Raw genomic sequence first — 15796 nt, 5'->3', positions numbered from 1 at the left:
ATTGTATACAGACCCCAGACCAGACCCCTCCAGTATACTGACCCCAGACCAGACCCCTTCTGTATACAGACCCCAGACCAGACCCCTTCTGTATACAGATCCCAGACCAGACCCCTCCTGTATAAGTACCTCATAAAGGACGAACCCATCGTGTATAAGGACCTCAGGCCGGATGGACCCCTCCTGTATACAGACCCCAGACCAGAACCCTGCTGTATACAGATCCCAGACCGGACCCCTTCTGTATACAGATCCCAGACCAGACCCCTCCTGTATAAGTACCTCAGATCAGACCCCTTCGGTATAAGGACCTCAGACTGAATGGACCCCGCCTGTATACAGACCCCAGACCAGACCCCTCCTGTATACAGACTCCAGACCAGACCCCTCCTGTATACAGACCCCAGACCAAACCCCTCCTGTATACAGACCCCAGATCAGACCCCTCATGTATACAGACCCCAGATCAGACCCCTCCTGTATACAGACCCGAGATCAGACCCCTCATGTATACAGACCCCAGACCAGACCCCTCCTGTATAAGTACCTCAGACCGGACGGACCCCTCCTGTATAAGGACCTCAGACTGGATGGACCCCTATTGTATACAGACTTCAGACCAGATCCCTCCTGTATACAGACCCCAGACCAGACCCCTCCTGTATACAGACTCCAGACCAGACCCCTCCTGTATACAGACCCCAGACCAGACCCCTTCTGTATACAGATCCCAGACCAGACCCCTCCTGTATAAGTACCTCAGACCGGACGGACCCCTCCTGTATAAGGACCTCAGACCGGATGGACCCCTCCTGTATACAGACCCCAGACCAGACCCTTCCTGTATACTGACCCCAGACCAGACCCCTCATGTATACAGACTCCAGACCAGACCCCTCCTGTATACAGACCCCAGACCAGACCCCTCCTGTATACAGACTCCAAACCAGACCCCTCCTGTATACAGACCCCAGACCAGACCCCTTCTGTATACAGATCCCAGACCAGACCCCTCCTGTATAAGTACCTCAGACCGGACGGACCCCTTCTGTATAAGGACCTCAGACCGGATGGACCCCTCCTGTATACAGACTCCAGACCAGACCCCTCCTGTATACAGACCCCAGACCAGACCCCTCCTGTATACAGACCCCAGATCAGACCCCTCATGTATACAGACCCCAGATCAGACCCCTCCTGTATACAGACCCCAGACCAGACCCCTTCTGTATACAGATCCTAGACCAGACCCCTCCTGATTAAGTACCTCAGACCGGACGGACTCCTCCTGTATAAGGACCTCATACCGGATGTACCCCTCCTGTATACAGACCCCAGACCAGACCCCTCCTGTATACAGACCCCAGACCAGACCCCTCCTGTATACAGACCCAGACACAAACCTCAGACCAGACATTCAGATCTGCTCCTTTCCTGCGCTTCTCTCCAGTCAGCACAATGTCTGCAGCTGCACCCGGGAGGATGGAAGAGCCCAGCGTGTGGGTGCGGAGGAGATGTGATAGATCTTCAGGGCGATCGCCCCTTTTTCCTGTAGTTTCCTGCACATTTTGTATGACACGGCCGATCCACTCGTCAGTCTGGAGATTCACCCGTCTACATTAACACTGAGAAAACCGTTTCCAAATACCTCATTTCTAATTTGAGATACAGGGACTTAAACCTGAAAGCCAGAAGCCTGAGGCTGCACTACTGCGAGCCTCCGACAATGTTGTCATGGAAACCTATGTTTCTATCAATATCTCCAGAAAGCCATCGTGATACGGATAAACACACGGTCGCCACGACAACACTGCAGTAGTGCAGCCTCAGGCTTCGGGCCTGTGACTCCAAACGATCATATCTCAGCCTAGAAGAAAGATATTAAGAATCCGTTTTCACATTTTTTATTTACACCGAAGGTCCTTTCATTTTTTCACGCCGTTTTTCGTTAAATGCTCGTCCTAGGATTATGTTGCTTTTTAATATGTACTGATTATTGGTCAGATGATCGAACACTCTATTTTCCTTCCGTTTTGATAGAGATTTTGAATTTTATTATATCGTCGGATCAATTTTTGTTTCCCCTTTAAGGGTCTGTCTTACAATATGTCGCCTTCCCCACGTAGACCCAAAATAAAATCATCACTGAGGCAACACATTGGCTACTTATTCAGCCAATGTAAACTTCACATTCAATTAAGTTGCGTGCCTTTTGAATGCGCACCTGCTGAGAATTTGAAATAACAAATGCGATGACGTCACGCCATATCAATTAAAAAGCTAGTATAATTATTGTCCCCATTTTGAAGTCCATTTTTGTGATGACTTTCTATGTATTTCAACGAAGACAGGCTACAAAAAAATGGACGTCACCGAGAAAAAGTGATAAAGACTGTTTGTCCTCTAGTGGCCAGACTGAGCAGAGGGAAAAGAGGCGTGTCCCTGCGCACAGGCTGGGGGTGTGACCAGGAGGCGGGGCTTCAGGACAGGTGCGCAGTTCTCGCGAGAGGCTGTGACTGGAGCGGCCGGAGGAGGAGGGCAGCGCTCAGTGCGGGGTCTGGTGACCGGTGAGACAAGACGTCAGCGCCGGAAGGGACCACAGAGCAGGTACGTGCTCCGGCATTGTGCCGACTACTCAGTCAGGGCTAGGTTGTCGGCACCGCTGCTTGCTGTCATTGACTGCAGACACTTTTTTTTTTTTCCCCTTATGTTTACATTCCGAGGAGAACTTTATATTCTGGACTCCCTGAGACATTGTAACAAACCCGCAGCTGTGAAAGGGAAGGTCACCAGTCACTAACAGCAAGCAGGGCTGCTGAAAATGGGGATATAAAGGGTCTCACTCTACAGGACCCCCAGTGTGTGTATATTTGTATATACTGAGGGCATGCTGGGAGTTGTGGTGCCCCCTGCAGGTTGGGGGATTTATGCCACCCCCCCCCCCCACACACACTTTATAACATGACTACTATTTAAAGGGCCGCACACCCTGCTGCCTACAAGCCGTATCTCACCTCCCCTGCCAGTCACAGGGCGCGTGAGGCAGGATACAGGTATTTGTGCCCCATGTGGCGGCGCATTGTTTACTCCAGGTACAGTAATGGTGACGCGTAGTGTAATCAGGAGCGACGCACGAGGCCCCACATATCTGCACAGTGAGTAATTACTGACCAGACAACTCATCACTAGTGGAGTATATACCGTATACACCCTCCTGCCGACACCTGGGATAACGGGTTCTGCTTCCCAACAGATAACGATTTTTATTACCGACTCTCAGACAACACAATCCCCTCCCCCATCCTGTGTACACAGGTGTAATAACAGAATACCGCAACCCACTGTTATCTATTAGCAGTATTATAGTAGTTATATTCTTGTACATAGGGAGCAGTATTATAGTAGTTATATTCTAGTACATAGGAGCAGTATTATAGTAGTTATATTCTTGTACATAGGGGGCAGTATTATAGTAGTTATATTCTTGTACATAGGGGGCAGTATTATAGTAGTTATATTCTTGTACATAGGGGGCAGTATTATAGTAGTTATATTCTTGTACATAGGGGGCAGTATTATAGTAGTTATATTCTTGTACATAGGGGGCAGTATTATAGTAGTTATATTCTTGTACATAGGGGGCAGTATTATAGTAGTTATATTCTTGTACATAGGAGCAGTATTATAGTAGTTATATTCTTGTACATAGGGGGCAGTATTATAGTAGTTATATTCTTGTACATAGGAGCAGTATTATAGTAGTTATATTCTAGTACATAGGAGCAGTATTATAGTAGTTATATTCTTGTACATAGGGGGCAGTATTATAGTAGTTATATTCTTGTACATAGGGGGCAGTATTATAGTAGTTATATTCTTGTACATAGGGGGCAGTATTATAGTAGTTATATTCTTGTACATAGGGGGCAGTATTATAGTAGTTATATTCTTGTACATAGGAGCAGTATTATAGTAGTTATATTCTTGTACATAGGGAGCAGTATTATAGTAGTTATATTCTTGTACATAGGAGCAGTATTATAGTAGTTATATCCTAGTACATAGGAGCAGTATTATAGTAGTTATATTCTTGTACATAGGAGCAGTATTATAGTAGTTATATTCTAGTACATAGGAGCAGTATTATAGTAGTTATATTCTAGTACATAGGAGCAGTATTATAGTAGTTATATTCTTGTACATAGGAGCAGTATTATAGTAGTTATATTCTTGTACATAGGGGGCGGTATTATAGTAGTTATATTCTTGTACATAGGGGGCGGTATTATAGTAGTTATATTCTTGTACATAGGGGGCGGTATTATAGTAGTTATATTCTTGTACATAGGGGGCAGTATTATAGTAGTTATATTCTTGTACATAGGGGGCAGTATTATAGTAGTTATATTCTTGTACATAGGGGCAGTATTATAGTAGTTATATTCTTGTACATAGGGGGCAGTATTATAGTAGTTATATTCTTGTACATAGGGGCAGTATTATAGTAGTTATATTCTTGTACATAGGGGCAGTATTATAGTAGTTATATTCTTGTACATTGGAGCAGTATTATAGTAGTTATATTCTTGTACATTGGAGCAGTATTATAGTAGTTATATTCTTGTACATAGGGGCAGTATTATAGTAGTTATATTCCTGTACATAGGGGGCAGTATTATAGTAGTTATATTCTTGTACATAGGGGGCAGTATTATAGTAGTTATATTCCTGTACATAGCGGGCAGTATTATAGTAGTTATATTCTTGTACATTGGGGCAGTATTATAGTAGTTATATTCTTGTACATTGGAGCAGTATTATAGTAGTTATATTCTTGTACATAGGGGGCAGTATTATAGTAGTTATATTCTTGTACATAGGGGCAGTATTATAGTAGTTATATTCTTGTACATAGGGGGCAGTATTATAGTAGTTATATTCTTGTACATAGGGGGCAGTATTATAGTAGTTATATTCTTGTACATAGGGGGCAGTATTATCTAATATATATAATCGTCTTATCCCATCTGTTTGTCCTTCTGTCCAGGAAATCCCGCGTCGCTGATTTGTCCTACCGCGGCCAATCAGCGACGCAGGATTTCAGAAAAAGATGGCGGCCGTTAGCGGCTCATCTGTCACATGGAGCTCAGCGGCGATGCAGCCGGGAGATGACCGGCTAGCGCCGGTCATCTCCCGGCTGCTCGCAGCATTAGTACCTCGACCGGCGGCGCCGCTGACCTCCATGCGGCTAGGGTGTGAAGGGAGGACCGGGGAGCGGCGCTGCGGGTCCGGATACTTCTGCTGCGAGCAGTCGCTGATCTCTCGGCTTCTCGCAGTGGAAGTATCCGCACAGGCAGCGCCGCTCCCCGGTCCTCACTAATACGATTCGCTGATTGGTCGCTGGCCGCGACCAATCAGTGATATTGGCGCCGAACTTGATCACCCAGCTTTCCCCAGCTGCCCCTCACAGGTCGCGTGGAGGAGTCACACACCGCACCCCGGTGTAAGGACCTGACAGGTGCTTCCTTCCTGCCGCACCCCGAGCCGGAAACACAAGACTCTCAGAGACCCCTGCGGTCAGACTCCATGACTGGCAGAGAACAGTAGCTGGCACTTAGGGGGAGATGCACAGCCCCCTCCTCCTCCCTGGGTGGGATGCTGCCCCCTGCTGGACATCTTCTTTGACTGTAATTTCTTTTCCAGCGCTCGTTACTATGGCGATGACGGCCGGTAACGCCACCGCCTTCCCTATGAGTAATCACACCCGGGAGCGCGTGACCGTGGCCAAACTGACGCTGGAGACCTTCTATAGCAACCTGATCCTGCAGCACGAGGAGCGCGAGACCAGGTACCGGGGCCGGCAGCAGCACCACAACTCCCAGCATGCTCCGCCAGCCTCCAGGACGTGCTGGGAGTTGTAGTCTGCAAACGGGGTGGGGAACCGGGGAATAGTGGGAGTTGTAGTTTCACGGGTCTCATATACTGTAATGCTGGATAATTGCTAAAAAAGCAGTCGCTGAGGGCGGAGCTGGGGGTTACTGAATACAGATCTGATAATCCGGAGCCGCTGATAATCCGGATCACTGTAGAAACATAACGGAGGTTTTCTTTCCAACAGGCAAAAGAAGTTGGAGATCGCCATGGACGAAGAGGGACTAGCAGACGACGATGTGAGTCTGCCCTCTGGTGTCATCACTGAGAATTGCACCCTCCATTATTCCCTGTCTGCTCTCTGGTGTCGGGACTGAGATCTGCACCCTCCATTATTTCCCTGTCTGACCTCTGGTGTCAGGACAGAGATCTGCACCCTCCATTATTCCCTGTCTGCCCTCTGGTGTCAGGACTGAGATCTGCACCCTCCATTAATCCCACGTCTGGTGTCAGGAATGAGATCTGCACCCTCCATTATTTCCCTGTCTGACCTCTGGTGTCAGGACAGAGATCTGCACCCTCCATTATTCCCTGTCTGCCCTCTGGTGTCGGGACTGAGATCTGCACCCTCCATTAATCCCATGTCTGGTGTCGGGACTGAGATCTGCACCCTCCATTAATCCCATGTCTGGTGTCGGGACTGAGATCTGCACCCTCCATTAATCCCATGTCTGGTGTCGGGACTGAGATCTGCACCCTCCATTAATCCCTTGTCTGCCCTCTAGTGTCATCTTTGAGAACTACACCTTTCACTTAAATTGTAATTCATTTCTGCAGAAAAGGCTGCGTCGGTCTCAGCACGCACGAAAGGAGACTGAATTCCTGCGGCTGAAGAGGACCAGGCTGGGCTTGGATGATTTTGAGTCGCTGAAGGTTATCGGGCGCGGAGCCTTCGGAGAGGTAAGTCCAGTACTAGAGGGCCGTCCAGAAGTGGTCGCAAATGTGAGCGCATGGGGAAAATAATATTTTCCGTTTGTAGGTGCGACTTGTTCAGAAGAAAGACACAGGACACATCTATGCAATGAAGATCCTCAGGAAAGCCGACATGTTGGAGAAGGAGCAGGTGAAGCACCGCGGGGTCTCCATAGCTCACTGCCGTCTGTTTTTGGGGGATTTGTCTAAAATCATTCTGTTTAATCCTGTACAAGTCTCTGTATCCCCCATAGGTGGCGCACATCCGAGCCGAGAGAGACATATTGGTGGAGGCCGACGGGGCCTGGGTGGTGAAAATGTTCTACAGCTTCCAGGACAAAAGTAACCTGTACCTGATCATGGAGTTCTTACCGGGAGGTAATGTCATCAGTTACCTCCTGTATTATACTCCAGAGCTGCACTCACTATTCTGCTGGTGGAGTCACTGTGTACATACATTACATTACTGATCCTGAGTTACATCCTGTATTATACTCCAGAGCTGCACTCACTATTCAGCTGGTGCAGTCACTGTGTACATACATTACATTACTGATCCTGAGTTACATCCTGTATTATACTCCAGAGCTGCACTCACTACTCTGCTGGTGCAGTCACTGTGTACATACATTACATTACTGATCCTGAGTTACATCCTGTATTATACTCCAGAGCTGCACTCACTATTCTGCTCGTGCAGTCACTGTGTACATACATTACATTACTGATCCTGAGTTACATCCTGTATTATACTCCAGAGCTGCACTCACTATTCTGCTGGTGCAGTCACTGTGTACATACATTACTGATCCTGAGTTACCTCCTGTATTATACTCCAGAGCTGCACTCACTATTCTGCTGGTGCAGTCACTGTGTACATACATTACATTACTGATCCTGAGTTACATCCTGTATTTTACCCCAGAGCTGCACTCACTATTCTGCTGGTGCAGTCACTGTGTACATACATTACATTACTGATCCTGAGTTACATCCTGTATTATACTCCAGAGCTGCACTCACTATTCTGCTGGTGCAGTCCCCGTGTACATACATTACATTACTGATCCTGAGTTACCTCCTGTATTATACTCCAGAGCTGCACTCACTATTCTGCTGGTGCAGTCACTGTGTACATACATTACTGATCCTGAGTTACCTCCTGTATTATACTCCAGAGCTGCACTCACTATTCTGCTGGTGCAGTCACTGTGTACATACATTACATTACTGATCCTGAGTTACATCCTGTATTTTACCCCAGAGCTGCACTCACTATTCTGCTGGTGCAGTCACTGTGTACATACATTACATTACTGATCCTGAGTTACATCCTGTATTATACTCCAGAGCTGCACTCACTATTCTGCTGGTGCAGTCCCCGTGTACATACATTACATTACTGATCCTGAGTTACCTCCTGTATTATACTCCAGAGCTGCACTCACTATTCTGCTGGTGCAGTCACTGTGTACATACATTACATTACTGATCCTGAGTTACATCCTGTATTATACCCCAGAGCTGCACTCACTATTCTGCTGGTGCAGTCACTGTGTACATACATTACATCCTGTATTATACTCCAGAGCTGCACTCACTATTCTGCTGGTGCAGTCACTGTGTACATACATTACATTACTGATCCTGAGTTGCATCCTGTATTATACTCCAGAGCTGCACTCACTATTCTGCTGTCTGTAGGTGACATGATGACGCTGCTCATGAAGAAGGACACTCTGTCGGAGGAGGAGACGCAGTTCTACATTGCGGAGACTGTCTTGGCCATTGACGCCATTCACCAGTTGGGTTTCATCCACCGAGACATCAAGCCGGACAACCTGCTGCTGGATGCGAAGGTGAGCTCTGCAGCCGCTGCTTCACTGTCACACACTTGAGTCTTTTCTTAAAGGGACCTTGTGCTAATACTCCAGCATTTCTATCTAATATTCTATTGCTCCCTGTTATCTACCGCTTCAGTTTGGGGAGGTGTTATACTCTGTGGTGACCTCCACCTCTTCTCTCGCAGGGTCACGTCAAGCTCTCAGATTTCGGGCTTTGTACAGGACTGAAGAAAGCTCATCGGACCGAATTCTACAGGAATCTCAGCCACAATCCGCCCAGCGACTTCTGTAAGTACAAGGATGTAACACACTGATACACAGCTCCAGATTCCCTGCTGAGGAACAGCTATCTGCATTCTGTCTGCCAACTGCCACCACTAGAGGGAGGTCACTGTATAGAGACTTATAATAAACCATATTCAGGGAGCTCCCCCTAGTGGTGGCTGCAGACAGGATCTTATCATGTATCTCTGTATACAGGGAGCTCCCCCTAGTGGTGGCTGCAGACAGAATCTTATCGTGTATCTCTGTATACAGGGAGCTCCCCCTAGTGGTGGCTGCAGACAGAATCTTATCGTGTATCTCTGTATACAGGGCTCTCCCCCTAGTGGTGGCTGTTGACAGGATCCATATAAAGTTACCATATCTTTCGGACTGTAAGATGCACCTAGGTTTTAGAGGAGGATAATAGAAAAAAATTGAAGCAAAAAATGTGGTCATGATGCACTACAGGGGATCTGCTGCTGACACTGGTATAGCGGTAATGTCCCCCAAATCTGTTAATATCCTCCATCCTAGTATATATGACCCTTCCTTCCTGGTATTTGTGGCCCTCATCCCCCATCCCAGTATGCAAGACACCCCTCATCCCTTATTCTGGTTGGCATGGCACCCCTCTTCCTGGTATGTATGGTCCCCCTCGTCCCTCTTCCTGGTATGTATGGTCCCCCTCTTCCTGCTATGTATGCCCCCCCCCCTCGTCCCTCTTCCTGCTGTGTATGGGCCCCCCCTCGTCCCTCTTCCTGGTATGTATGCCCCCCCTCGTCCCTCTTCCTGGTATGTATGCCCCCCACACGTCCCTCTTTCTGCTATGTATGATGCCCCCCCCTCGTCCCTCTTTCTGCTATGTATGATTCCCCCCCCTCGTCCCTCTTCCTGCTGTGTATGATGGCCCCCCTCCTCGTCCCTCTTCCTGCTGTGTATGATGCCCCCCTCCTCGTCCCTCTTTCTGTTATCTATGATGGGCCCCCCCTCGTCCCTCTTCCTGCTGTGTATGATGCCCCCCTCCTCGTCCCTCTTCCTGCTGTGTATGATGGCCCCCCTCCTCGTCCCTCTTTCTGCTGTGTATGATGGCCCCCCTCCTCGTCCCTCTTCCTGCTGTGTATGATGGCCCCTCTCGTCCCTCTTCCTGCTGTGTATGATGGCCCCTCTCCTCGTCCCTCTTCCTGCTGTGTATGATGGCCCCCCTCCTGGTCCCTCTTCCTGCTGTGTATGATGGCCCCCCTCCTCGTCCCTCTTCCTGCTGTGTATGATGGCCCCCCTCCTCGTCCCTCTTCCTGCTGTGTATGATGGCCCCTCTCCTCGTCCCTCTTCCTGCTGTGTATGATGGCCCCCCTCCTCGTCCCTCTTCCTGCTGTGTATGATGGCCCCTCTCCTCGTCCCTCTTCCTGCTGTGTATGATGGCCCCTCTCCTCGTCCCTCTTCCTGCTGTGTATGATGGCCCCCCTCCTCGTCCCTCTTCCTGCTGTGTATGATGGCCCCCCTCCTCGTCCCTCTTCCTGCTGTGTATGATGGCCCCCCTCCTCGTCCCTCTTCCTGCTGTGTATGATGGCCCCCCTCCTCGTCCCTCTTCCTGCTGTGTATGATGGCCCCCCTCCTCGTCCCTCTTCCTGCTGTGTATGATGGCCCCCCTCCTCGTCCCTCTTCCTGCTGTGTATGATGGCCCCCCTCCTCGTCCCTCTTCCTGCTGTGTATGATGGCCCCCCTCCTCGTCCCTCTTCCTGCTGTGTATGATCGCCCCCCTCCTCGTCCCTCTTTCTGTTATCTATGATGGGCCCCCCCTCGTCCCATGCTGTACACAAAAAAATAAACCCTAGTTCTACTCCCCTTTCTTCCCTGTGTTCCAGCGCTGCGTCCTCCTGCCAGCACTGATCTCAGTGTGACACCATGCACCCTCACACTGAGATGCTGTGCCGGCAGAGTCACTGCTCCCCACGCCTGGACTGTGTGCGTGGGGAGCAGTTACCATTGATTCTCTAATAGCGCGCACACTGTACCGCGGCAGCCGGCGGTCAGCGTGCCTGCTATTAAAGTCCATCAATATTCATGGACTTAAATAAGCGGGTACACTGACTGTCGGCTTCTGCAGGAGCCGAGGTGCGGTACAGTGTGACGGCTATTAAGGAAAGTGAATATTCGGTGCTCCCCACACCCATGGACGTGGGGAGCAGTGAATATTCATATTCTTTAGTAGCGAGCACAGGGAAGGCAGCAGGCGGCTGCTGCCTCCCGTGCCTGCTCCACCGCCGCTGCCGCTCCCCCCACACCATATATATGTGTATGTGTGTGTATATATATATATATATATATATATTTTGGAGGAAAAAGGTGCGTTTTATAGTCCGAAAAATACGGTAGATTAAAATTCACTCTTTTTTTTTCAGCTTTTCAGAACATGAACTCAAAGAGGAAAGCAGAGACTTGGAAAAAGAATCGGAGGCAGCTGGTAAGTCACTGTCGTATCTCCCTGCCGGTCACATGATTTCGTAGTGCTACTGTAGATGGGCTGCAGCGGACCACCAGATGTCAGACTCCCCCACCCACCTGTATTGAACATTCATGGTGTTTACTCCTTTGTTTGCACACAGGCCTACTCTACGGTTGGGACCCCTGACTACATCGCTCCGGAGGTCTTCATGCAGACAGGATACAACAAGCTTTGTGACTGGTGGTCGCTTGGGGTCATTATGTACGAGATGCTGATAGGTACGACCCCCCCCATGGTACAGTATCTGTGTGTGATGAGACCCCTACCACCCCAATAACCCGCGCGCTCATAGCAGTGTTTCGCCCCTTTCAGGATATCCTCCATTCTGTTCGGAAACTCCCCAAGAAACCTATCGGAAAGTGATGACTTGGAAAGAGACCCTCGTGTTCCCCCTGGAGGTGCCAATATCCGAAAAGGCCAAAGACTTAATCCTCAGGTGCGAATGTCGCCAGGAGTGCGGAGGACCCTCTGTGATCGCTGCCGCCATCCAAGGATAGATATGTAATAGAGGGAATGTATCAGGCCGTATCTGCCCCCAATGTTACAGCCTTAATTTACCCCTAAACAGGTTTTGCACCGACGCGGACAACCGAATTGGCGCAATTGGAGTAGAGGAAATAAAAACTCATCCGTTCTTCGAATGTGTGGACTGGGGACATATCAGGTACCGAGGATCCGACACGAAAAACAAGTCTGTCTACAACCACCACTAGGGGGAGCTCCCTGTATACAGAGATACATGATAAGATCCTGTCTGCAGCCACCACTAGGGGGAGCTCCCTGTATACAGAGATACATAAGATCCTGTCTGCAGCCACCACTAGGGGGAGCTCCCTGTATACAGAGATACATGATAAGATCCTGTCTGCAGCCACCACTAGGGGGAGCTCCCTGTATACAGAGATACATGATAAGATCCTGTCTACAACCACCACTAGGGGGAGCTCCCTGTATACAGAGATACATGATACGATCCTGTCTGCAGCCACCACTAGGGGGAGCTCCCTGTATACAGAGATACATGATAAGATCCTGTCTACAACCACCACTAGGGGGAGCTCCCTGTATACAGAGATACATGATAAGATCCTGTCTGCAGCCACCACTAGGGGGAGCTCCCTGTATACAGAGATACATGATACGATCCTGTCTGCAGCCACCACTAGGGGGAGCTCCCTGTATACAGAGATACATGATAATATCCTGTCAACAGCCACCACTAGGGGGAGCTCCCTGTATACAGTGATACATGATAAGATCCTGTCTACAACCACCACTAGGGGGAGCTCCCTGTATACAGAGATACATGATAAGATCCTGTCTGCAGCCACCACTAGGGGGAGCTCCCTGTATACAGAGATACATGATAAGATTCTGTCTGCAGCCACCACTAGGGGGAGCTCCCTGTATACAGAGATACATGATAAGATCCTGTCTGCAGCCACCACTAGGGGGAGCTCCCTGTATACAGAGATACAGGATAAGATCCTGTCTGCAGCCACCACTAGGGGGAGCTCCCTGTATACAGAGATACATGATAAGATCCTGTCTGCACTCTCTTTATACAGTTATAGGTAATTTTTTTCCTTTGTGTGTTATTGAGTCTTTTCCTGATTCAGGGAGAGACCGGCAGCGATCAACATTGAGATAAAGAGCATTGACGACACGTCCAACTTTGATGACTTCCCAGAATCGGATATTTTGCAGCCAGGTAAGTGTAAGTATAATCCACTCCGTGCGTTTCTGTCCTAGTAGAGATAAGTGACTTCCTGAGTTCGTCTTTCCCTTTATTTAAAGCTTTTGTTTGTAAATGACTTATTGAAGGCGCTCTGCCTGTCGCCGCCTCTCTCGCTCTGGCTGTCGCCGCCTCTCGCTCGCTCTGGCTGTCGCCGCCTCTCGCTCGCTCTGGCTGTCGCCGCCTCTCACTCGCTCTGGCTGTCGCCGCCTCTCGCTCGCTCTGGCTGTCGCCGCCTCTCGCTCGCTCTGGCTGTCGCCGCCTCTCGCTCGCTCTGGCTGTCGCCGCCTCTCGCTCGCTCTGGCTGTCGCCGCCTCTCGCTCGCTCTGGCTGTCGCCGCCTCTCGCTCGCTCTGCCTGTCGCCGCCTCTCGCTCGCTCTGCCTGTCGCTCCCTCGCTCGCTCTCTCCTTTTTATAATTTATCTTTTGATTTTTGAAGCTTTTTTTTTCTCCTTTTGTCTCGTTAGTGCCAAACACGACAGAGCCGGACTACAAATCCAAGGACTGGGTTTTCCTAAACTACACGTACAAGCGCTTCGAGGGTCTGACGCAGCGCGGCTCCATCCCATCCTACATGAAGTCCGGAAAGTTATGAGATCTTTCAGCTGCTTTTTTTTTTGACTCGAGCAGAAAATGAGAAAAAATATAACAAAAAAAAGATTCTCAGGTATCTGCCAAACTCAGACTTGGTCGGCACAAACTGCGCAGGAGCGACGCAGACGCCAAGGAAATTCTGCAGGCCTAGGATTTCTCGCATGATGGTAGCGCGCGCCCGGATACTTCCAAAGGAGGGGCTTAAGTTTAGGAACGAAGGAGGGGCTTAAATTTTGTTATGTGGGTACTGGAGCAAGCACTCAGTCCCTGCTCTCACCGCGGGGGTCTTTTTTAAAATTCTTCTCATTTTTTATTGCCATTCTTTGCACTATGAGACCCCAGAGCTGCAATCTGCCGCCGATCACTGTCACACCGGGATCTGATGACGACCGTTCCGCAACGGGATTATACAGGGATCATTGCGATCATAGGGGCTGTGTTTTGTTTTAAAGGGGCAGCTGCCGGTTGGTGGGGAAAGCCATGAATTTTATTGTTAATACACTTTTTTATTTCTACGTTTTTAATTTTATGATTATTTATTCTATGGTGTCCGGTTAGTATTTAATCTTTTCTTTTCCACTGTCGGGGGTCCGGCGTCCTTCTAATATTTTGTTACTGACCTCCACATGGAAGAAGCTGTGTCTGGTAACGGATGAAAAAGTACAAAAAAAAAAAAAAAGATATTAAAATATTTGATCCTGGTCCAGTCTGTATTGTGTCATTTTTCTCCGGCGCTTAGAAACTTTTTGCACTTAATTAAAATTTTGCATTAACGACCTCTGCTTCCTGTCATTGAGCTTTACTGCCAGAGGTTGTAACACAGCTGAGGGTTTGTTACAGCTGTATCCACGCTCAGAGCATTGTGTTGGACCCAGAGGTTGACAATCTGCAGCACTCCCGTTCTTGTGAAACTACAACTCCCAGCATGCCTCGGCAGTGGATGCAAAAAAAAAAAAAAGAATGCTCCATTCCCTGACGGCAAACAGAAATCTTTCAAATGGTTGAAAAGTAAAGTGAACTAGAATGTCGAATCTCCCCTTTTAATATCTACGGAAGGGATCACAATAGATTATGTTCAAAATTCTGTATATTTGGAATTTTTTATTTTTCCTTTTTTTTTTTTTTTTTTCTATGGGCCACCACTAGAGGGAGCTCAGTACATACAGATTTATACAGCCACCACTAGATGGAGCTCACTACATACAGATTTATACAGCCACCACTAGGGGGAGCTCACTACATACAGATTTATACAGTCACCACTAGGAGGAGCTCACTACATACAGATTTATACAGCCACCACTAGAGGGAGCTCACTACATACAGATTTATACTGCCACCACTAGAGAGAGCTCACTACATACAGATTTATACAATCACCACTAGATGGAGCTCACTACATACAGATTTATACAATCACCACTAGATGGAGCTCACTACATACAGATTTATACCGCCACCACTAGAGGGAGCTCAGTACATACAGATTTATACAGCCACCACTAGATGGAGCTCACTACATACAGATTTATACAGCCACCACTAGGGGGAGCTCACTACATACAGATTTATACAGTCACCACTAGGAGGAGCTCACTACATACAGATTTATACAGCCACCACTAGAGGGAGCTCACTACATACAGATTTATACTGCCACCACTAGAGAGAGCTCACTACATACAGATTTATACAATCACCACTAGATGGAGCTCACTACATACAGATTTATACAATCACCACTAGATGGAGCTCACTACATACAGATTTATACCGCCACCACTAGAGGGAGCTCAGTACATACAGATTTATACAGCCACCACTAGGGGGAGCTCACTACATACAGATTTATACAGTCACCACTAGGAGGAGCTCACTACATACAGATTTATACAGCCACCACTAGAGGGAGCTCACTACATACAGATTTATACAGCCACCACTAGAGGGAGCTCACTACATACAGATTTATACAGCCACCACTAGAGAGAGCTCACTACATACAGATTTATAC

General features: G+C 48.3%; 1 protein-coding gene across 4 annotated transcripts; it reads left to right on the top strand.

The window, feature by feature from the left end:
* The first annotated feature begins 2452 nt into the window (after positions 1-2452).
* STK38L (serine/threonine kinase 38 like) lies at positions 2453-13967 on the top strand. Of its 4 annotated transcripts, none has more exons than XR_012250947.1 (14): positions 2453-2607; positions 5704-5848; positions 6119-6170; positions 6709-6831; positions 6911-6994; positions 7098-7221; positions 8548-8702; positions 8873-8975; positions 11351-11412; positions 11555-11672; positions 11767-11890; positions 12023-12118; positions 13058-13171; positions 13656-13794. XR_012250947.1 is itself a non-coding variant. In XM_073650381.1 (14 exons), the coding sequence occupies exons 2-14, from the start codon at positions 5715-5717 to the stop codon at positions 13781-13783; spliced, it is 1395 nt and encodes a 464-aa protein (XP_073506482.1). In that variant the 5' UTR covers positions 2453-2607; positions 5704-5714; the 3' UTR covers positions 13784-13967. The 4 variants fall into 4 exon arrangements, 2 of the variants coding, with proteins under 2 accessions (XP_073506482.1, XP_073506481.1); XR_012250946.1 differs by having other exon boundaries at positions 13058-13165; positions 13656-13787; XM_073650381.1 differs by having other exon boundaries at positions 13074-13165; positions 13656-13967.
* The last annotated feature ends 1829 nt before the right edge of the window (positions 13968-15796 follow it).

Source organism: Phyllobates terribilis, unplaced genomic scaffold (assembly GCF_046119375.1).
Source record: "Phyllobates terribilis strain yellow unplaced genomic scaffold, ASM4611937v1 Scaffold_10__3_contigs__length_209671492, whole genome shotgun sequence".
Classification (NCBI taxonomy): domain Eukaryota; kingdom Metazoa; phylum Chordata; class Amphibia; order Anura; family Dendrobatidae; genus Phyllobates; species Phyllobates terribilis.
Note: the sequence above shows the minus strand (reverse complement) of the source record. Positions and strands in the feature narration are given on the sequence as shown.

Coding starts and splice junctions, on each gene's coding strand:
- STK38L (XM_073650380.1), top strand. CDS start 5,715: ATGGCGATGACGGCCGGTAACGCCACCGCCTTCCCTATGAGTAATCAC. Junction 6,832..6,910: donor GGCGCGGAGCCTTCGGAGAG/GTAAGTCCAGTA, acceptor TTCCGTTTGTAG/GTGCGACTTGTTCAGAAGAA. Junction 8,976..11,350: donor CAATCCGCCCAGCGACTTCT/GTAAGTACAAGG, acceptor TTTTTTTTTCAG/CTTTTCAGAACATGAACTCA.